Genomic DNA, 22,032 nt, shown 5'->3' on the forward strand with positions numbered 1-22,032 from the left:
GCAGTGAGCTGTGGTGTAGGTCACAGACCCGGCTCGGATGATCTGGAGTTGCTGTGGTATAGGCCAGCAGCTGTATCTGTTTTCGCCCCTAGCCTGGGAACGTCCACATGCCGGGGTGCGCCCCTAAAAAGGCAAAAATCAATCAATCAATCAATCTTGGTCTTTTCTCTAGCCTGAGGAGGTTAAACCCCCAAGATTAGTAGAGGAACCATTGAGACTGTGAGACCTCCTGGATTCCTAGAGCACACGAGGCGGGGCGGAGCCCCCGGGAAGGGGCGGGGTCTCGAGGCGCTTCCGGTGAGCTCTCCGGCACTTTATTCTGGTTGTACAGGGACGGGCTTAGCTTTGCAGGTCCTCTGTTCCCGCGTCTCCCGGATTTGTGTTCCCAGCTGCAGGTGGCGGAGGCGACACGAAATGCCCAGTGACCGTGCCCCGCAGGGGGTGGGTAGAAGCCCCTCTCCCACGTTTCCCTCCACCACTCCCAGCCCAGCTTTGTGCTCTGACTTAAGCTAAGTGACGAGGTGGGTTAGGAAAGGCCTTGGAGACAAGACACTAGCATTTTCTGAGATGTCCACAGGGTTGGTTTCTCTGAGCCCGCTCTCTTCGGCTTGCGTAGGCTGACTCCTCACGTGGCCTTTCCGGTATGTGAGGCCATTCCTGGCCGCTTTCCTCTCACGAGGACCCCAGTCTCATGACCTCTCCTAACCTTAATCATGTCTCTAAAAGCTCCGTCTCCAAATAGAGTCATATTGCGGGTTGGAGCTTCAGTGCGTGGATTTTGCGAGAGGCATACAGTTCATTCCAGAACAGTTGGGAACTTACTTCTCTCTTTTCCCATAGCACCCAGCACCGTGTCCCGTAAAACGGTAAATCTAGATTTTTTTTTTTTTTTTTTGGTCTTTTTGCTATTTCTTTGGGCCGCTCCCACGGCATATGGAGGTTCCCAGGCTAGGGGTCGAATCGGAGCTGCAGCCACTGGCCTACGCCAGAGCCACAGCAACGCGGGATCCGAGCCGCGTCTGCAACCTACACCACAGCTCACGGCAACGCCGGATCGTCAACCCACTGAGCAAGGGCAGGGACCGAACCGGCAACCTCATGGTTCCTAGTCGGATTCGTCAACCACTGCGCCACGACGGGAACTCTGGTAAATCTAGATTTTTGTTAACAAAGCGATAGAAGACCCAGTTGGAGCTAGGAGAGTAGTTAAATCTATTGTTTTAGCTCATCTTTGTCTTTAAAATTTACGAGCTCTATACTGGAAGGTCCTAGGCCCTGCTTAGGGCTTCAACTCTTGAGGGCAATGCTGCAGAGGGAAAAGGGAAGCTTCTGGGGCCTCGGGGTCAGAACTGCAGGGGCGGGGGTCCCTGCCCTTCCAATAACCCCACAACAGTAACAAGCATCCGCGGTTCCAGAGGGGATTCTGGGTGGGGCTGCCTACCAGGCACGTGCAGTAGGGCGGGCACAGGCAGCCTGTGAGCCTTTGCTTCTCACATGCTCACCCCTGGCAGGATTCTGAACAGTCTGTGGTAACCGTTATTGCCCCAGCAGGTGTCACAGTGGATGTGGGATCATGGGATGATCACAGCAGGGCTTTGGGGGCCTCTATGACGGTTCATCTTGTGTGCAGATGTCACATTGCCACTTACGGTGACTGGACTAGAGCATCCGTCTTGGCATCCTGCCCTCTTCAGAACCCACGCTGGATTCTTTTAGGTGAGATCATCGGGCCCCCATTTTAATTAATTTTAATTGTCCAAGGCCCACTTGCCAGATCATATGGCTTAGCTTACGATCACAGCTGAAAGAGAGCCTTTAGGGCATGTGGCTAGTCTCCCATAGCTAAGTTACTCCCTGTTATTGAGCCTTCCTCAGGCCAGATGGCTGATTTCCAGATGAGTTCTCTTCCATACAGTTGAGGGCTGCTATCAGGAAACCAAGCTGCTTTTTTTTTTTTTTTTTTTCTTTAATCAGGGCTTCCACTTGGCAGTGGGAAAGTTCGTTCTTGGGACTGGGGTGTTATTGTCAGTCCAGTAGTGGTGCTGCCACTCATCATAAATGTGACCCATGCCCCTCTAAGGGGTCCACATCGATATTCCTTGTGGCCTGTGTGTTGGAGAAACCAAACTGTTTCCGTTTTTAGAAAGGTGAAGTATGTTGCATAACACCTCTTAGGGGTTTGGGGTAGTACTCCATAACCCAACACATTAACATTTCTGGAACAAAATGTTTGAGTATATCCACTAATTGGGATGAACAGTTTTTAGTTCCCCAGCAGATGAGTTCAGGTTAGCTCATGTTTTCTAACCAAATGGATTATGAGAAAACATGTTTGCTCTCAGAGATTTTTTTTTTAAGAGTGTTAAATCGTTTTCTGATGATGCATGACAATGGATGATACACAAGCTTCATTCCCATCGCTCTCATAATTCAATTCAGATACACTGCCTAGGATGTGCCAACAATCATATTAATAACCAAAAAAGCAAAACCCCATGACTTCACTTGGGTGGCCCTTTTAAGGGTGAACGCCAGGTCCCAACACAGTAACTGTCAGTTCAACTACATCAGTGTTTCTGAAGACAATGGCTTCTCCACCCAAACCCTCACAGAGTTTTTAAACTGTGAATTTGAAAAAGAGGGATTGTGGGAGCTCCCTTCGTGGCTCAGCGCAAACGAATCTGACTAGCACCCGTGGGGACATGGGTTCAATCCCTGGCCTTGCTCAGTGGGTCAAGGATCTGGCATTGCTGTGAGACATGGCGTAGGTCGCAGACGCAGCTCAGATCTGGCGCAGCTGTGGCTGTGGCGTAGGCCGGCAGCTGTAATTCTGATTTGACCTCTAGCCTGGGAATCTCCATATGCTGCGAGTGTAGCCCTAAAAAAGAAAAAAGACCAAAAAAAAAAAAAAAAGGGATTTTGGACATGTATGTACACAGGCACTGTAAATTTATATATGTACATTTTACATACAAGTATCTACATGAAACTGTGCATAGGTATCCAGACATACACAGGCCGAATTGTAAGGACAGAGGGTCCTGACCCAGCAAGTCCTGGTACCCTAATTCTCCAGCATCACATTCCTGTGGATACCCTTCTAAATCAAGTTCAAGTCTTTCTACTTCTCTCTGGTGACATACACAGCCCCTTCCTCACAGGACAGCAACTCCTAAGGAAATAGCAAATAATTATAATTTTGGTAAGTACTAAAGTTAAAGGGTGTGGGCATTTAAAGATCTTGATATTTGGACGTGCCTCTTTCACTATATCACTGGACCCCTCAGATTTAAAAAATTTTTTTTTTAGTAAAGTACAGTTTACAATGAAAGTTAATCAGTTTTCACAAACTGAACGTACACCATGTAAGCAGCCTCCAGATCAATACCTCAGACACTACCTGCCCCTTTAAGGCTTATTTCCTCCTCGGCCACAGGACTTTTTAATTTGGCTTTAGGGAAATACAATTTGGCAACCTTTCTTGCCAACCAGTTGGTGCTGACTGGTACAGAAATACTGATGTTTAACCCAGTACACAATCTAACATTTATTTTCCTCTTGAAAGGCCTAAGTTTCCTTTATCTTATGGGGTGCCTGCGTGCTTTTTTCTCATTGCTAACAGAAATCTGTTGTTTTTTATGTGCTGGCTAAGAAATCATGGAACTGCTGGGAACAAGAAAAGAATAACTTCAAGAGGAAATGTAAAAGAGATTTGATTAATATGAGGGGGTCTGAACAGCACCAGCCTACCTGTGGGGAGAAGAGGTGTTGAGATACGGGTCGGGGAGTTAAAAGGGATGCAGAGAAGGGAAGAGAGCTAATAAAGAAGCTGCCACACAAAGGGCATGTGTCATCCCGTGGGAAAAACTCTGAAAAGTGTAAAACTCATGCTTCACAAACATTCCACTGCAGGGGAGCGAGATCTGGTAATCACTGGAATCCCACTTGGAGTTCCCATTGTGGCTCAGTGGGGTGAGAACCCGACTCGCATCCATGAGGAGGCCGGTTTGATCCCTGGCCTCGCTCCGTGGGTGAATGATCCGGTGTTGCCATGAGCTGCAGTGTTGGTAAGATGTAGATGTGGCTTGGATCTTGTGTTGCTGTGGCTGCGGTGTAGGTGGGCGGCTACAGCTTCAATTCAACCCCTGGCCTGGGAACCTCCATATGCTGCAGGTGAGGGCCTTAAAAAGAAAAATACAAGTCGAGGAGTTCCCTGGTGGCCTAACAGTTAAGGATCTGGCCTTGTCACTGCTGTGGCTTGGGTCATTGCTGTGGCGTGGGTTTGATCCCTGGCCTGGGAACTTTTGCATGTTGCAGGTGTAGCCAGAAACCCCCCCCCCCGGAAACACAAATCTATACAATTGCAGATAATTTTCCTATATAAAACCAAGAAAGCATTCTTAAATCATTCACAATCCAGAACAAGGTCTCCAGCCTGGGGGACCACAGAGTAAAGCTTCTGTGCCTTCTGTGTCCCTTGACTTGGAGAAACTGGATACAATAGCCTATGACATTTCTATCCAGGAAGTCTTTTTTTTTTTTTTTTGGCCACACCCATGGCAGGCAGAAGTTCCTGGGCCAAGAATCAAACCCAAGCCACAGCAGTAACCTGAGCCACAGCAGTGACAGCACTGGATCCTCAACCTGCTAGGCTACCAGGGAACTCCCTATTGAGGAATGCTTGCCTGCAGCAAGAAGGACAGCCACATAAAGAGGGTCCCTCAGAAAACCCATTTCAGTTCCTCTTTATTTTCACCACACAGTCCCGTTACATGTACCGGCAGCGAGAGCCACGTTCTGGTCTTAGAGTGGTAGCTTTTCCACTTGGTATCAGGTAGCCATCTGCTCTCTGTGAGTACCCTGGTGCTTGATAAAGCTTGTGCGCCAAATAAAAGACTTGCCGCATTTGTCACATCTGTAGGGTCTCTCTCCGGTGTGAATGACCTCGTGTCGGTGCAGATTTGCCTTAAAACTAAAAGTCTTCCCACAGTCTCTGCACTCAAAGAACTCCTCCTCGGTATGGATTCTTTGATGCTGAATGAGATCTACCCTCCGACCAAAGGATTCCCCACACTCACTGCACGTGTGGGCCTTCTGTTTGCTGTGAGTCTGTTGATGGCTCATCAGGGTTGAGTGCCGGCCAAAGGCTTTCCCACATTCGAGGCATTTGTGGGGTTTCTCTCCACTGTGGATTAACTGGTGTCGAATGAGGGTTGAATTCTGACGGAACGTTTTTTCACATTCGCTGCATTTATAGGGCCTTTCTTTGGTATGGATCCTCCTGTGTTCAACCAGATACGCCATCTGACGGAAACCCTTTCCACAGTCCTGGCATTTATATGGCTGCTTCTGCGAGTGACACTGTTTGTGGACAGTGAGAGCAGACTTCTGTCCGAAGGCTTGCCCACATATGTGGCACTCAAAGGGGTCCTCTGAACTGTGAATTCTTTGATGTCGAACAAAGTTTGCCTGACGCCGGAAGACCTTTCCGCATTCGCTGCACTCGTACGATTTTGCATCTGTGAGAATTCGCGTCTGCCTCGGGAGCACTGATCTCGGCTTGGGGGCTTTTCCACACGCATCGTGTTTGCCCTGCTTTGTCCTTGCCGGAGCGTCCCAATCTTGAACGAGGTTAAAGTTTTGAAGGAAGGCCTGCCAGCCTTCATCAGCGAGCGTGGGGAGTGCAAGTCCGTACACAAACTCGTCACATTCACGCAACTTTTCTGAAGGTTTCCTGGCCGTTTTCTGCTTTACCAGCGACATCGTACACGACTCGAAATCTTCAGAAATGTTCTGCTTTGCAGGCGGCTCCTGCACCTCGAATCTGGCTGTGGAACCTAGCCAAATTAAAAAAAAACAACAACAACAAACAACATGTAAATGACCAGACCACCACAGCAGGGAAGGAAGAAGCCACCTGTTGGTGACACAAGACACTCGTGCGGGGCTAAGAAACGCTCACCTAGTTAGACCTTCATACCAGAGGCCAACATTCCCATTTTCCCAGGACTCTCGGCTTTCACATCAGAAAGGCTCTGGACGTCAGCTGACCGACCAAAATATGTACAAGAGTGTGTGTCAGAGAATGTGAGAACGGAACGAACCCATCACCGTGAGAGGGAAAACCCAGGACCCCAGCAGTGTCGCCAACGGTAGGAAGGCGGTAGATCCTCTATGTTAATAATTCTGGGAGAAACTACTTCTTAACAGTGGAGAAAGTACAGAAGCCAGAAGAGAAAAGCAACCGGAGAGAAACAGGTACAAAATCAAGGGAACGCAGTGGTGATTCTCAGCCAGGGACGGCGCTCCCAGAAGGTAGGGCTGGAGGCCAAGGCCGCCGCCACTGCACGTGGTGCCACGCAGAGGACGGCCCCACAGCCAAGAAGGAAACAGCCCCAAATGCCAGCGATGCTGGGCTGGAGAAGCCATGGCGTGGAGGGACGTGAGGATGGGCGCAAGCAGCCGTCAGGACCTGGTAAGTAGGATAAAGGAGGGACATCACGAAACTCGAGGGAATGTGGGAAGCACAACGCGAGCAAGGGAACAAGCGGAGGCAGAGGGGGAGGCGGAGGGTGGGAAGGAGCAGCGAGCGTCTAGGACGGCCTGAGAGCCGTCGGAAACCACCAGGCCGGCTGCTTCAGAGAAACCGGCTGGAGAAAGAGGATGAGCTTTGGCGGACTTGAAATCAGACCCCAGCGGTGGGCCTGCCAGCGCTGTGACAGCGCTTCTTCACCTGGAGGATGGGGGTGCGATCATACCTTCCACCTGCAGGGGGCAGCAGGGGTCAACAGGCAGAACACAGGCCAGACCCCTGGCTGGGTATCTGGGGGGGCGGGGGGCTCCTTGAGGGGACTTGCCGTCCCCACGGGTCTTCTCCGCACGCACCTGGGCAAGCACTACCGGAAGCCGTCCCAGTCCCAGCTCTTGGTAGATCCAGGATCCACGGCTCTTCCCACTGCTCCAGCTGACAGATCACCTCAGGTTTGGGGAACTGAAATCCTACTCGTGGGGAAGTAAACGGGATGTGGTGGTTAGTGAGCTGCACAAGGCCCAGAGCTCAGATCACCCCCGGGGGTCTAAGTGGTGGGGCTACAGCGACAAGCAGAGATCAGGCCAGCCATCAGAGGGGCTGGTGAGGAGAGACGGCGGCACAGTTTTTGTGAAGATTTGGCAGTCTTTGTGAAGAGCCTGAGTTATCGTCACCCTCTTGGCCATGGGGATTGCACTCTCAGAAATACAGCTTAGGGAAAAATTAGGACAAAGATGAATGTACCAGAGATGCTCAGCAGAATTCTAACAGAGCAGAACTGAGAAATAAGCTACCAGTTAACAGGGGGAGGATTGAAGCGTAGCCCATGAATACAACAGAGGCAGAAATACTAGGCAGATATTGAAAGTCTGTGTGCTCAAAGAGTTTTTCTTGAAACAGGAAAATGCTCCCTGGATATTTTAAAGCAGAATACAAAACTTAGGTATAGCCTGATTCAAAACTCATGCAAAGTACGACCCCAGTTTTGTTTTTAAAAACTGCATATGTGTGTGTATGTTCCTTCACTTAATGGTAGGGTAACTTCCCGATAAACCCAACCTAAGTTGAAACCTAAGTCGGAAATGCACTTAATACACCTAACCTTCCAAATGTCATAGCCTGGCCTCCCTTACACATGCTAAGATCACTTACATTAGCCCACAGTAGGGCAAAATCATCGAACACAAAGCCTGCTTTATAATAAAAGGACGAACATCGCATGTAACTTACTGAATACTGTAGTGAAAGTGAAAAACAGAATGGCTGTGAGGGTCCTGGTTGTGGACCCTCGTGCTCACGTGAGCACATGGCTGGCTGGGAGCTCAGCACCACCAGACAGTATGGTCTGCAGGTTGCTACCCGGGGAAAGGGTCAAAATTGGAAGTTCACTTTCCACTGACTATCCATGTGAGGCTGAATAAGATGAGCTTCTGTGGTCACTTGTGCCCTGGGAAATTGGTGTGTATGGGGGTTCCCCTAAATGTGTATTGCTTTCTTCCCACTGTAAAGTCGAAAAATCTTACGTTGCACCTTCATACATGGGACTGTGTGTGTGTGTGTGTGTGTGTGTGTGTGTAATACTCCCTGGTGAATATATATATACACACACACACACATATATGAAAAGATTAGGGAAAAGTAATCCACAATGTTAACCGGGGTAATGCTGGGCAGTGGGCATGCAGATTATTTTAATTTTCTTCTCTACTTATGGAGCTTTTTTTTTTTTTTTTGGTCTTTTCTAGGACCGCACCCGCGGCATATGGAGGTTCCCAGGCTAGGGGTTTTTATTCCGGAGCTGTAGCCACTGGCCTACACCAGAGCCACAGCAACGCAGGATCCAAGCCGAGTCTGCAAGCTACATGACAGCTCGAAGCAACCCCGATCCTTAACCCACTGAGCAAGGCCCAGGGATTGAACCCACAACCTCATGGTTCCTAGTCGGACTCATTAACCACTGAGCCATGATGGAAACTCCCCACTTAGGGAATTTTTTAATAACATAGGGGAAATGCTGATACTATGATGTTAAGTTTTAAAAGGATTACAGAATTATACATAGACTGTACTTAGCTAGCTGTTTAAAAAAACCATAAGGGAAAAACAGGAAGGAAATATTCCAGATATTAAGTGTTACCCCGGAAGTCTCCCCTTCCCTTTATGCCTTCCCCGGTCTTCCATGTGTTTCAGTATCTCCTCACAGTGCTTTTAAAACAAATGTCAGCGTAACAACTTCCAGTGGTGGGTGCGCAATCCCACACAAGACAGGTGGTCAAAGCTCTGTGCCGAGAGTGTCAGCCCGGGCTCAAACATGCCCCAGAAAGAAAAAACTCAGCCGGGAACCTCCCACCGTGGGAGACCCTGCCTGGGAGTGAGACACAGGTCGGCCCCTGGGAAGACGGAAGCCGTGAAGGTTCGTAAGTGAAGTTGGTGAAGAATCGTTTCCTGGGCACCCAGTGATGTGGAGAAGGAAACCATTTTCAGACAGAAGAAAGAAAAAGGCCTTTCAAGAGAATACGATGCTAGACTTTGGAATGCAAATCAGCCATAATCTCTTCAACTCCTAGGAGTCTTCCAGACTGGAGGATCTGGGTCGGGGTGGAGCGGATTAGGCCTTTCTCGACTCTAAGATAAAGGGAAACTATCCATTGTCTATACTCCCTTCTTGAAAACCTTAGCACCAGATGTGTTTCAGGACTCAGAATTTTTCCGGATTTCAGAAAGGTGAATTGGTGTGTCTATTTTCTATTATATACCCCCCCCCCACCATGGGGTCTGGAGCTGAAGCCTTAATCAAACACAATGATATTTCTGATGCTACACAGATGGATACAAAGACCAAATGAGAAAAAGGATGATAAACAGCAGATGAAAATAACTTCCTGTAGGATGAAGTCAGGTTGTACCCCCTAATGACTTCAGGTTGGGTCTTATATCCAGACATGTTATGGAAAACTTCTGGTTTTCAGAGCTTTTTCTGCTCTTGGAATTGCAGCTAAGAGACTGAGGACTTGTGGAGACACTCAAAGTCAGGTCTTCAAGCGGACTCATTACCCAAGGAGACCATGTTTCTGTAATTGGCCAGCATCACTTCTCTGTAGACGCCCTTCTGAGCCCAGCCCAGCGTGTCCCACTCCTCCCTGGTGAAGTACAGGGCCACATCCTCGAAGGACAGCATCTCCTGAAAACACAGGGACGGATTAGAGCTGCCGTTCCGAGCGCACCTCTGGGAGCTCTTGTCATTATTCTACAGGGGAGACTGGAGGAGCCGCCGTGGCTGGGGAAGCTCATTCAGTTCATGAGCAGATTCAGGGCTCAAGTCTTCAGACCCTCAGGCCCCACGTTCTTTCTTCTACATTTAGAGTCCACAGGCGTTTTCTCTAGAGGGACAGGTAAATAGCTCAGGCTTCTCTGGCCACTCAGTCTCTGCTGCAACCAGTCAACTTGGCACCTGGGGCACAGATGCAGCCACAGACCTTGGGAGAGCGATGGGCGTGGCTGTGACCCAGAAAACTGCCCCCAGGTCCAGGCCAGCTTGCCAGCCCTGCTCCGGACAGTCCTACCTTCACACGGAACACACTTCTTCTGCCCAGTTCTCTCAGGAAAGAGAAGGTGCAGGCAGATGAGGTCCCTGAGGACAGGCTGGCGTGTGGACTCTTCACAAAGGAAAGGACAGGCTAACGGGGCCAGCGAGGCAGCCCTCACTCACTAGGTCTGAAGGGGATAAAAACGGAGGGGCTTGGGGGACCCAGGAAGTTCTTGGAGGAGCCAGACTGGAGCCAGGGCCTCAGAGGAGGCAGCGCTTCACCCAGCAGCCCGGCAGGGAGGGACTGGGGGGTGAACACCCGCAGCGATGCCCTCCAGGGCTCTGGTCCCGACCCCTCCATCCCACTGCCAGAAGCCCACCTGAAGCAAGAGCCAGGGAGCCGCTGACACAGCAAGGTCAGCGCCCAGGGCCCAGCCGGAGCCGGAGGGTGGGGAGGAGCTCAAGGGGCCAGGCAGAGGCTGCTCAGCACAAGGCAAGGGCAGCCGCTTCCAGGGGCAACTGGGCGCTCACCTCCTGTGGGCCGAGAAGGGAGGGTGCCCCACACCCACCCTTGCGGCCTGGAGAGGCCGGCCTCTGCCCCCCACGGCCCCTTCTCCCTTCTCCCCGGAGGCCTGTGTGGGCTCCAAGGGTCATGATGCAGGGAGGGGCTGTCACCAACAGGAAATAGCAGCTCCACCTGAGAGCTTCCCACAGCCCCCTCTGGAGACAGACCTGAAGCCCAGAGGCCTCCTTGCCTCCTGCCCACACCTGACTCCAGGGATCTGGCTTCAGAGCCCCGATACCACCCCATCATCCTCCCTGGACCAGAACCACCTGCAGGAATTTGTTTATATACCTCCCTCTCCAAGTGGCTTGTAAACTCTCTAGGTGAGCGTTTATCTCCCAGCACAAAGGACAGTACTGGCTGGTATACAGTAGGTACACAATAATGCTCACTGACACAAACCGGGAACAACTGTTGTGACAAGAACTACAACTTAGAAGTTCTTGTTGTGGCTCAGCAGTAACAAACACAGCTAGTATCCAGGAGGGCTCGGGTTCGATCCCTGGCCTTGCTCAGTGGGTTAAGAATCTGGCATGGCTGTGGCTGGCAGGTGCAGCGCCGATTCAAGCCCTAGCCTGGGAACTTCCATATGCTGAGGGTGTGGCCCTTAAAAAAAAGAGAGAAAAAAAAAAAAAAAGCGATAACTTAGAGCGCAGAGTATAATGAGATGCTCTGTAAAGTTCCCCATGTGCCTCATTTCATTTATCCTCACAACTGAATAGCTACTGTCACTATCCTGTTTTATAGATAAGGAACCCTTGACCCAGAGAGGTCATGTAACTTTCCAAAGGTATCACATCTAAAAGAGAGTCTCGGAGTTCCTGTCGTGACACAGTGGAAACAAATCTGACTAGGAACCAGGAGGTTGTGGGTTTGATCCCTGGCCTCACTCAGTGGGTTAAGGATCTGGTATTGCCATGAGCTGTGGTGTAGGTCGCAGATGCAGCTAGGATCCCGAGTTGCTGTGGCTGTGGGTGTAGGCTGGCAGCTACAGCTCCAATTAGACCCCTAGCCTGGGAACTTCCATATGCCACAGGTGCGGCCCTAGAAAAGACAAAAAAAGGACAAAAAAAAATAAATTAAAAAAATAAATAAAAAAATAAGAGTCTCGATGGAGGCCCTGCTGTGTTGCAGGGGGTTAAGAATCAGGCTGCAGCAGCTTGGGTCGCTGTGGAGATGCTCAGTCACCCCCGGCCTGGTGCAGCGGCTCAAGGGATCTGCTGTTTGCATTGCCATAGCTGCGGCTTGACTTCAGTCCTTGGCCTGCGAACTTTCGTATGCCTCCGGTGTGGCCATAAAATAATAATAATAATAAATAAATAAAAACTATAGTCTGGATTGGAACCCGTCTGACCCCAGAGTTCAAGCTCTTTACATCATAACTTCCAAGACGGACAAATCCCCCCGCTGATGAAGGTGGCTTAACCTGAACTGAGGAGTTAAAGCCGCTGAGACTCTACCAAGACGGGGCGGGTGGGGGTGGGGGTGTGGGGGGAGCCAGCTCACCTTCCACGGGACTGTCAGGAACATGGCTTCCAAGGCCTGGCCTCTGACATGGGGCAGGAACCCAGCCATCGTGCCCAGCTGAAGGAGGGAAACAGAACTGGTAAGGCCAGCCCCCATTTGAAGGTCTCTCACTCAGCAGACTCTGGACAGGGAATGCTAACGGAGCCAACAAACCTCAGCTCGTACAAAGGCACTGTGCTTGGTGTTGGAATATGTGAAATTCCAACACAAAATGAAAATGAAAGCAACCCTTAGAACAGGAATTTCTGAAGCTAGATTAATTTCCAGTCTTTATCCAAGGAAACCTGTGGCTGTGCCCTCCCCTTCTGCCTAGAATAATTCCTCAGCATCTCACTGAGAAACTCAATACACCAAGGGTCTAGAACACAGGAAAAAAACAGAACTCTGATCTGCACCCTGTGGCAACCAGCCTGGAACCCAAACCACAAGCAATCCAGCAACAAACAAAGCCCCAACACATGCCAGCTTATCCCTAGTATGTATCCCCTCCTCCATCCAGGACCAAAAGCAAAAGCCAAAGATGCTACCCCACTCAGTCACATAAGATGTCCTGCTTTTATTTAAACTCCCTCCAGCGTTTCCAAGACAACAGCCTCCAAACTTGGCTTATTGGAGTTTTCCCCCTATAAAGTTTCCCCTGCTTGCCTTTGAATTTCTGCCAAACACAGGCGATGGGGACCAACTCCCTTAGTAAACCAAGCTCTGGATGAAACACCTTTGCTTGTGCTCACTTGAGTGGTCTTCCTTTATTTCCCTATCACACAATCAGCTCAGAGAGTGTCAACACCAGGTTAGGGCAGTTCTCAGATATTTTAGGCTACATAGTAGACTTTAGGTAGTTATCAGAGATTTCAGGCTATATTAGGTAATTATATAGGTCAGGTCAAAAGAAAATCTGGAGGGCTTTACTCGATATGAACATTTTATTCATAGAAAAGCCTAACTTTTTTTTTTTTTTTTCAAAAGCCTAACTACGAACAAGGAGACTTCAAAACAATGTGTTAACAAGAGGGGGCTCTCAGCAGTTACCGCTCAGTTGATGAAGCATATGAAGGGGTGACAATAGAACAAACCACCCCAATTTATGCCACTTTAGAATGTGGATTCTTCTGAGCTGTGGGCACCTTAGGGACCGGTGTTACAAAAAAAAAACAACAGGCCCCTGATGCCCTCAGTCATGCTAAGCCTCATGTCAGCAAACCAAGATTTAATATTTACCCTAACGGCAGTTTCAGCCTCTCCCAGGAAGAGGACCTCCCCCCACGCCTTTCCCAACAAAGATCATATTTAAACCTGAATTCTAAGCCACCTCTGGGGTTAATCGTTTGTCTTGGGTATCTTCCATGTATACATGATATACACACGTTAAGGAACTTGCTTGTTTTAATCTTTTATTGCAAGAGTCTTAGCTAAGAACTTAGAAGCAGAGAGAGAAAATTATTTTCCTCCCATGCACACGAATGAGGAAGTCTGTTATTTATTGGGACTGGCTGCTCTTAGAAACCGACATTCCTTTTAGAATAGTAGCAGGGGACATGTTTACTTGTTTGTAGCTGATTGGCTAGGAAGCTGCAAGGTCACCCTGACTTAAGTTACCTTTAAGGATAGAGCCAGCATTTGGGAGAAATGAGGAGTTTAAGCCTTGGTTCTGCAGCTTGGGTGCCTGGCCCAGGGGCACACCCAGACTGTGGTTTGCCTCCGTTTCAGTTCTTCTTCAACATAGTAAGTTCAATGTTGTTTCTCTCAGGGAGTACACAAATGATGGGATACGGAGGATTTTCCTTTTTTTTTTTTTTTCTTGCGCTTCTCTGGCCACCGGTGAACCCTGCTTTATGTAAGTCAATCTTTAAGAAAAATCCATCGCACACCATTCACATTCCCTGAAAACACTGCTCCTAAGCCCTCCTGCCTCTTAAGCAAGGACGCACTCCCCACCTGCCCCAATCAATGGCTCCAAGGCTGGGAAAGGGACCTCAACCCTTTCATTATCTAAACTGCTTTGATTACCTGCGGTGAGCAGGGAGCCTTCGGAAGAGCAATCTATAATCCAATTTGTTAATCTATAACAAAACCAAAGCAAACAACAGTATTAGCCATCCCTTCCTCAGGACTTTGTTCTTCCCTAACGCTGGAGATCTGACACGCTCAACGCTCAAAAGGTGACATTCAAGGAAGACGCTCCGTCAGTGCCCGGTGATTTCTCCTTAAGACCGGGGACGACGGGGGAGATGGGGTGTGTCTCGAGCCCTGACATTCTGTGGCGGGACCACTGTGGCTTCCCGGCGGCACCCACCCCTCCCACCGCACTAGCCATTTTCTCCCCAAACCTCGGCACCTCTGACCCCCGCCGCGCCGCATCCTCCAGGAAGTCCTCAAGATGCACCTGTGGCTGCCATAGGGGCTGGGCTCCCCTCTGGAGGTGCCAGGCGGCACCCGGAATCAGGTCGGAGTCTCCAAGCTAACCCCCGCGCGAGGGGGCGACGAGGGAAGTCGCAGCGCCTGTCACCCGGACCCCTGGCTCACGCCGAGCAGAGCGTCCCCGCTGGAGCACCTTCTAGGAACCGCGGAGGCCTCGCAACTCTCTGGTCGGGGTAAGGGACCGCGGGAGGAGGTTGTCAGGGGGCGGGGAGCTCAGGTCCCACGCAACCGCCGCTCGTGGCCGGGGCCAATCAATGGCCGCAGAGGGCGTTGGTTCAGCCACGTGACTGCCAGGCCCCGCCCCGCCCCGTTCGCGTCTACCCCTGAGGTGCTGGGTCTCCAGCAGAAATAGGCTAAGGGCTTTAAAAATGCCAACAGCAAGTTCTGTCCCCTCGTACCACTTGCAGCAGGCGGGAACTCTCTTGCAATCGGGTGTTTTTTAAAACCCCCCTCGGTAGTCTAACGTAGAGTGACCAACTTTTTAGCTGCTGGATACAGCTCTAACGGGCAAAAAAAAAAAAAAAAAAAAAAAAAAGTTGAATGTACTGAATTATGCATATGTTATTATTTTAACATAAAAACATGAAATAAGCATTAATCTGAAATTGTTTTTCAGAATTGTTTATTTTTCTGTTACATAGATGCTGTTATTTAAATCAACAGAGGACTTAGTGACAATTAACTGTACTTGATAGTAGGACTAATATCTTACCTGATTTTATATGTTTAATGAAGAAGTAAGAACACAGATTCTTTTTTTTTTTTTCCTGTCTTTTCTAGGGCTGCATCTGCGGCATATGGAGGTTCCCAGGCTAGGGATCTAATCAGAACTGTAGCCCCTGGCCTCAGCCAGAGCCACAGCAACGCGGGATCCAAGTTACGTCTGCAACCTACACCACAGCTCACGGCAACGCCAGATCCTTAACCCACTGAGCAAGGCCAGGGATCGAACCCAAAACCTCGTGGTTCCTAGTCAGATTTGTTAACCACTGAGCCACAACAGGAACTCCCAGATTCTTTTTAAAAAATCCTTTGAGGAGTTCCCGTCGTGGCACAGTGGTTAACGAATCCGACTAGGAACCATGAGGTTGAGGGTTCGATCCCTGCGCTTGCTCAGTGGGTTAAGGATCCGGCGTTGCCGTGAGCTGTGGTGTAGGTTGCAGACGCGGCTCGGATCCCGCGTTGCTGTGGCTCTGGCGTAGGCCGGTGGCTACAGCTCCGATTCGACCCCTAGCCTGGGAACCTCCATATGCCCTGGGAGCGGCTCAAGAAATAGCAAAAAAAAAAAAAAAAAAAAAAATCCTTTGGAGGTACTGTGTGAAATCTCTCTTTTTTCCCTTGAGGGGGGAAATACATGTATGTATATATATATTTATTTATTTATATTTAAGTATCATACTAGTTGTTTGAGCCAGGACAAATTGCTTAGCTCCTCTGTACTTTATTTTCCATACATGTAAAATCAGGATACCAGTACTATGAATTTCATAGGGTTGTTAATGAGTATTAAATGAGTTACTATATGTGAAGTTCTTAAAACAGTGCTGGCACATGGTAAATGTTCCTCAAGTTTTAGAGAGAAAACCTTCAGTTTTCCAAACATCTTTAGGTGAATACAGACATTCATGCACTCAGTGTTGTAACAGTTTGAACTTCTATAGGACAGTTGAGAATACCAGGAAATACAATGAAATTCATTAATTCAATGAATACTTATTGAATGCCTACAATGTGCAAGGCACTATTCAGTTTTAAAGACTACATGTTTAGGAGTTGCCATTGTGGCGCAGCGGAAACGAATCTGACTAGGAGTCATGAGGTTGTGGGTTCGATCCCTGGCCTTGCTCAGTGGGTTAAGGATTGGGCGTTGCCATGAGCTGTGGTGTAGGTCACAGACATGGCTCGGATCTTGAGTTGCTGTGGCTCTGGCATAGGCCGGCAGTTACAGCTCTGATTTGAGCCCTAGCCTGGGAACCTCCATATGCTTTGGGTGTGGCCCTAGAAAAGTCAAAAAGACCCCAAAAAATTATATATATATGGTCCATTTATTTCTTTTCAGTATGTTGCATTTTGTTCCTTATGTTTATCTTTTTTTTTTGCTTTTTTTTGCTTTTTTAGGGGCACACCCAAGGCATGTGGAGTTTCCCGGGCTAGGGGTTGAATTGGAGCTATTGCTCCTGGCCTATACCACAGCCACAACAACGTAATATCTGAGCCACATCTGCAACCTACACCCACAGATCACGGCAACACCAGATCCTTAACCCACTGAACGAGGCCAGGGATTGAACCTGCAACCTCATGATTACTAGCAGGATTCATTTCCACTGTGCCAAAACGGGAACTCCCCTTATATTTATACTTTTAAATCCTTGAGCATATCCATAATAATTATTCTACAGTCCTTGTCTCCAAACCCTATGATTTCTGTTCTTTCTGGAACTGTTTCTATTGACTGATTATTTTCCTGGTTTTTGGGTTACATTTTCCTGCTTCTTCACATATCTATCAATTTTTGAATTTTACATCGTGTGTTAGAGTTTTTCGTCTTCCTTTAAAAATCATTAGAACCATACAGTCCTGAAATTCCACTTCTGGGTAAATACCCCAAATAATTGAAAGCAGCAACTTGGAGTTCCCGCAGTTGTGCAGTGGGTTGGGACTCCGACTTCAGCAGCTCAGGTCGAGTCAGAGGTGTGGGTTTCATCGCTGGCCTGATGCAGTGGGTTAAGGGATCCATCGTCGCTGAAGCTCTGGCATAGGCCACAGTTGCAGCTCACATTTTCAGTCCCTGGCCCGGGAACTTCCATATGCCAAGAGCGGGACCATAAAATTAAAAAAAAAAAATGGGGTTAATAGGTGCAAACTATTGCATTTGGAATAGATAAGCAATGAGATCCTGCTGTCTAGCACCGGACACTATATGTAGTCACTTGTGGTGGATCCTGATGGAGGATAATGTGAGGAAAAGAATATATATATGTGTGTGTGTGTGTGTATGTGTTTGACTGGGTCACTTTGTCGTACAGGAGAAAACTGACAGAATGCTAACTGGCTATAATGGAAAAATAAAAATAAAAAAAAAGAAAAATAAATAAATCAACTCAAAACATATTTGGGAGTTCTCGTTGTGGCTCAGTGGTTAACGGATCCAATTAGGAACCATGAGGTTGCGGGTTCGATCCCTGGCCTTGCTCAGTGAGTTAAGGATCTGGCGTTGCCATAAGCTGTGGTGTAGGTCGCAGGTGCGGCTTGGATCCTGCATTGCTGTGGCTGTGGTGTAGGCCGGTCTCTGTAGCTCTGATTAGACCCCTAGCCTGGGAACCTCCACATGCTGCAGGTGTGGCCCTAAAAACACAAAAGACCAATCCCCCCCCCAAAAAAAACAAAAACCCCAGATATTTGTACACCCATGTACATCATAGCATTATTGACAATAATCAAGAAATGCAAACAGCATCCTGAACAAATGGTGGCCTACCTACAATCAAATATTCAGCGTTAAATAGGAAGGAACTTCTGACACATGCTGCCACATGGATGAACCCTGAGACCATTATGCTCAGTGGAACAGGCCAGACACAAAAGGCCAAATACTGGGTGATTCCAGTTGTCTGAGGTTCCTGGAGAGGTGGACTTTGCAGAGACCAACTGTGGAAGGGCGGGTGCCAGAGGCCGCGTGGAGGGGAAATGGACCGTTAGTGTTTACTGGTGCAGAGTTTCAGCGTGTGAAGCAGGAAAGGCTCTGGGGATGGACTGTGGCAGTGGTTGCACAACAGTGTGAATGTCCTTGATGCCACTGAACTGGACACTTGAAAATAAGGAAAAAGGTACATTTTATGTGGCCTATATTTTATCACAATAAACATTTCTCCCCTGGCAGACAGTTCGAAGTACTTTTAGATCAGCTGGATTCTTTCCAGTCTTGTTGTGAAGCGTCGTAAGGGTGGGTCACCCCCAAGGAAGAGTGTGATCTTGGCTTGAAGGCTTGAGCAAATCTTGAAGCCCTCCGTGCCTGCTTTAGTGCTTTGACTCAGGCCTTACCCTCTGAGGAGCTCTGTGGATGTGTCGGGTGTTCAGGGAGGACTCTGCTCTGGCTGGTCAGGACGTGCACGTCACTAGCTCTGTGTGAGCTCTGGGAATCATTCAGCTTTTGGCTTCCGGCTCGTACTGTGCCTGGCAGTGATCTGCCAGGAGCAAACTCAGGAGGACCCGTTATGGGATTTCTAGAGGTTTTCCTCTGTGCTGCTTGCAGCTCCCTAGGCTTCTACTTTAATCTTCTTCTTCTTTTTTTTTTTTTTTGGCCTATTTAGGCCCTCACCCACGCATATGGAAGTTTCCAGGCTAGGGGTCTGATTGCAGCTGTAGCCACTGGTCTACACCACAGCCACAGCAACACTGATCCGAGCCATGCCTGTGACCTACACCACAGCTCACGGCAATGCTAGATCCTTAACCTACTGAGCAAGGCCAGGGATCAAACCCGAGTCATCATGGATACTAGTTGGGTTCATTACCACTGAGCCATGATGGGAACTCCTGGCTCCCTAGGCTTCTACCCAAATGCCAGCTACCTCTGCCCCTTGAACTCAGAGCTCGGTCTCCACATCTCTGAGAGCCTGCTATGGTCTGTTTGGGTTCTTCCTCCCCTGCACTAGTGTCTAGAAAGTGCCTCCAGAAGTTCCCGTTGTGGCTCAGCAGTTAATGAATCTGACTAGCATCCATGATGATGCAGGTTCAATCCCCGGCCTTGCTCAGTGGGTTAAGGATCTGGAGTTGCCGTGAGTTGTGGTGTAGGTTGAAGATGTGGCTCAGATCCTGCATTGCTGTGGCTGTGGCGTAGGATGGCAGCTACAGACCTGATTTAACCCCTAGCCTGGGAACCTCCATGAGCAGTGGGTGCAGCTCTAAAAAGAAAAAAAAAAAAAAAAAAAGAAGTGCCTCCAGTTAGAAAGTCAGGGCCATCATAGGCCTCACCTGATTCGTTTCCTTTTTCTCAGGGATCACAGTATGAACTGCCTCTTGTCCAAGGCCTGAGACTCTTTTTGCATATCCTCTGTCTTGTTTGATAAGATTTATTTTTTTATTTTTTTATTTTTTTGTCTTTTTTTTTGCTATTTCTTGGGCCGCTCCCGCGGCATATGGAGGTTCCCAGGCTAGGGGTCTAATCAGAGCTGTAGCCACCGGCCTACGCCAGAGCCACAGCAACGCGGGATCCGAGCCGCGTCTGCAACCTACACCACAGCTCACAGCAACGCCGGATCGTTAACCCACTGAGCAAGGGCAGGGACCGAACCCGCAACCTCATGGTTCCTAGTCGGATTTGTTAACCACTGCGCCGCAACAGGAACTCCTGATAAGTTTTTTTTAAAGCATGTTTTATTGTTTTGTTTTGTTTTTTTGACAGCGGCATGCAGCAGCTTGACACGGGATCTCAGTTTCCAGACCAGGGATTGAACCCAGGTCACAGTGGTGAAAGCACCAAGTCCAAACCACTAGGCCACCAGGGAACTCCTTCTCATTGTCCTTTTTTGGATAGTTTTTATAATAAGTCCAAGAAATCAGTCCAATCCTAGCAGCTGCTTCCTGCCCAGAAGAGGAAACTCAGTATCATTTGAACGTGCATGTCTTTTAACATGTGCGCAACGTTTTTATATATTTAAATTCCATTTCCATTTTTGTAGTAAACTGTCTATAATTGTATGTGGATGTCTTTCTTTTGGGGTATCAGGCTATGGATTTTGGTCTCAACATCTCTGATGCTTGCTCAGTATTTTTCCTCTCGTTGGCTGAGATGTAAAGATAGGAAATGGGAGGTGAGAAGACACACATTTACATGAGGGTCCTGGGCTGTTTTCCCAACACCATGCAGTTCATCCCAGGGTAAAGGGAACACAATAGGTAGCTTTGCTCCTGTAGTATTTCAGTCAGAAGACAAGTCACCTTTGGGGAGTGGATTCTTTCCTTTGCCCTGTGTGCATGCCTATGACCAAGGAAATCTAGTCTCACAGAACTTCTCCCTGTCAAATCCTTCCTGAGCTGTGGCTTTTCTGGTACCTCACTTAAAAGATAAGAGCTGCCACCAAACTTCTCCTATTCATGACACTGGTGAGTTTTCTCCCCCAGGTAGATTCTATAATGTAAAATTAAGCTGGAGCCATACATCCAGGATTTGCAGGGCTTCTCTCCTGTGCATCAAAGAGTTACGTTTGGAGTTCCCGTTGTGGCTCAGTGGTTAATGAATTCAACTAGGAACCATGAGGTTGTGGGTTTGATTCCTGGCCTTGCTCAGTGGGTTAAGAATCTGTCATTGCTGTGTAGGCTGGCGGCTACAGCTCCAATTAGACTCCTAGCCTGGGAACCTCCATATGCTGCAGGTGCAGCCCTAGAAAAGACAAAAAGACAAAAAAAAAAAGGCTGAAGCCAGAGGCCTTCTCCCACCCACTGCACTGAAGGGCCTCTCCTCTTGTTGGTTTCTCTGGTGAGGCGGGAGCTTTACCTGAAACCTTTCCCACACTCTGCACAAGAAGGGGGTTTCTCCTCAGGGAGACCACCTGGTGGTGGGGAGGGTGCTGAGCTCTGCGTGAAGCTTTTGCCACTCTCACCACGTTTTGTGGTTTTAGTGTGCATTCTCTGATGCACCTCTGGGTGGTGCATGCAAGGTTTTCCCACAGTCATGGCAATGATATGGCCTCTCGCCCAACCCTGTGGGGCATGGTGAGACACGAGCCAGAACGAAAGCTGATCTTGCACTCATTGCACACTCAGAGCCTCTCCTGTGCATGGACTCCCAGCTCCGCTCTGGCTGGAACTGTCCCCAAGCTCCTTATGCTGGTAGGGCTTCTCTCTGGCTTGCATCTTCTGTGGTGCACCAGGGCTCTGCCAAAGCTCTTCCCACTTCCCCTGTGTGGCTTGTGAAGGGAAAAGGGTGGGACTTTCACAAAAATCTTGCTTCTGGGTTATTTCCCAGGTGTCTCTGAAAGCATCTCCACATTGCCCACTCCTTTCACAGCCTTCCCCATCATCTTGGGTGTATTGTTTGGTTTGTCTTAATAATGTCTTGTAAGTTTTGCTTTTTTTTCTCGCCATTTCTGCCTTGAAGCTTTTTCATTCATTCATTCATTCATTCATTCTTTTTTTTTTTTTTTGCTTAAGAATCTAAAGGAAAAAGTAAGACGTAAAGATGTTAGTCTTGAAATAGGATTTGGAATTGGGGGAAAAGGATAGTGGGAACCATGACATTCCCACATGATAGCAGGAACGAGTGAAAGTGCATGTTCTCCTGAATAAGCGACTTAACAGTCTCCCTTATTTTACCAACTGCTCCCTGCCTACTTTTCTACCCCCTTTCCTCTCTCCTCAAAGACCCACATCTTCCCTCTTATCTTCCGACTGACTTTCGTGTGTGTTTATTTATTTATGCCAGTTTCTCTGTAATCCTCATAATGTACATCTCTGACTGGCAGA

The 22,032-nt window shown here is 48.6% G+C and overlaps 1 protein-coding gene across 10 annotated transcripts; it reads right to left on the reverse strand.

Annotated features, from left to right (window-relative positions):
* Positions 1-4,729: 4,729 nt before the first annotated feature.
* LOC125127079 (zinc finger protein 789-like) lies at positions 4,730-14,757 on the reverse strand. 10 transcript variants are annotated; one of them, XM_047779610.1, is made up of 7 exons: positions 14,531-14,756; positions 14,155-14,207; positions 13,744-13,972; positions 12,127-12,204; positions 9,584-9,710; positions 6,886-6,999; positions 4,730-5,837 (listed from the first exon to the last, which is right to left on the reverse strand). In XM_047779610.1, the coding sequence occupies exons 3-7, from the start codon at positions 13,762-13,764 to the stop codon at positions 4,831-4,833; spliced, it is 1,347 nt and encodes a 448-aa protein (XP_047635566.1). In that variant the 5' UTR covers positions 13,765-13,972; positions 14,155-14,207; positions 14,531-14,756; the 3' UTR covers positions 4,730-4,830. The 10 variants fall into 10 exon arrangements, with proteins under 10 accessions (XP_047635566.1, XP_047635565.1, XP_047635567.1 ...); XM_047779609.1 differs by having other exon boundaries at positions 14,475-14,756; XM_047779611.1 differs by lacking the exon at positions 13,744-13,972.
* Positions 14,758-22,032: the final 7,275 nt, after the last annotated feature.

This window comes from Phacochoerus africanus, chromosome 5, assembly GCF_016906955.1.
Source record: "Phacochoerus africanus isolate WHEZ1 chromosome 5, ROS_Pafr_v1, whole genome shotgun sequence".
In the NCBI taxonomy this organism is placed as follows: domain Eukaryota; kingdom Metazoa; phylum Chordata; class Mammalia; order Artiodactyla; family Suidae; genus Phacochoerus; species Phacochoerus africanus.

What these genes read in the sequence shown, in the direction of transcription:
- LOC125127079 (XM_047779610.1), bottom strand. Translation starts at nt 13,764, where the DNA reads ATGCTGGCTCTATCCTTAAAG. An exon ending in TGCTGGCTCTATCCTTAAAG is followed by an intron (nt 12,205 to 13,743) that starts GTAACTTAAGTC and finishes TCCCTCCTTCAG; the next exon opens with CTGGGCACGATGGCTGGGTT. An exon ending in TTCCGGTAGTGCTTGCCCAG is followed by an intron (nt 5,838 to 6,885) that starts GTGCGTGCGGAG and finishes TAATTTGGCTAG; the next exon opens with GTTCCACAGCCAGATTCGAG.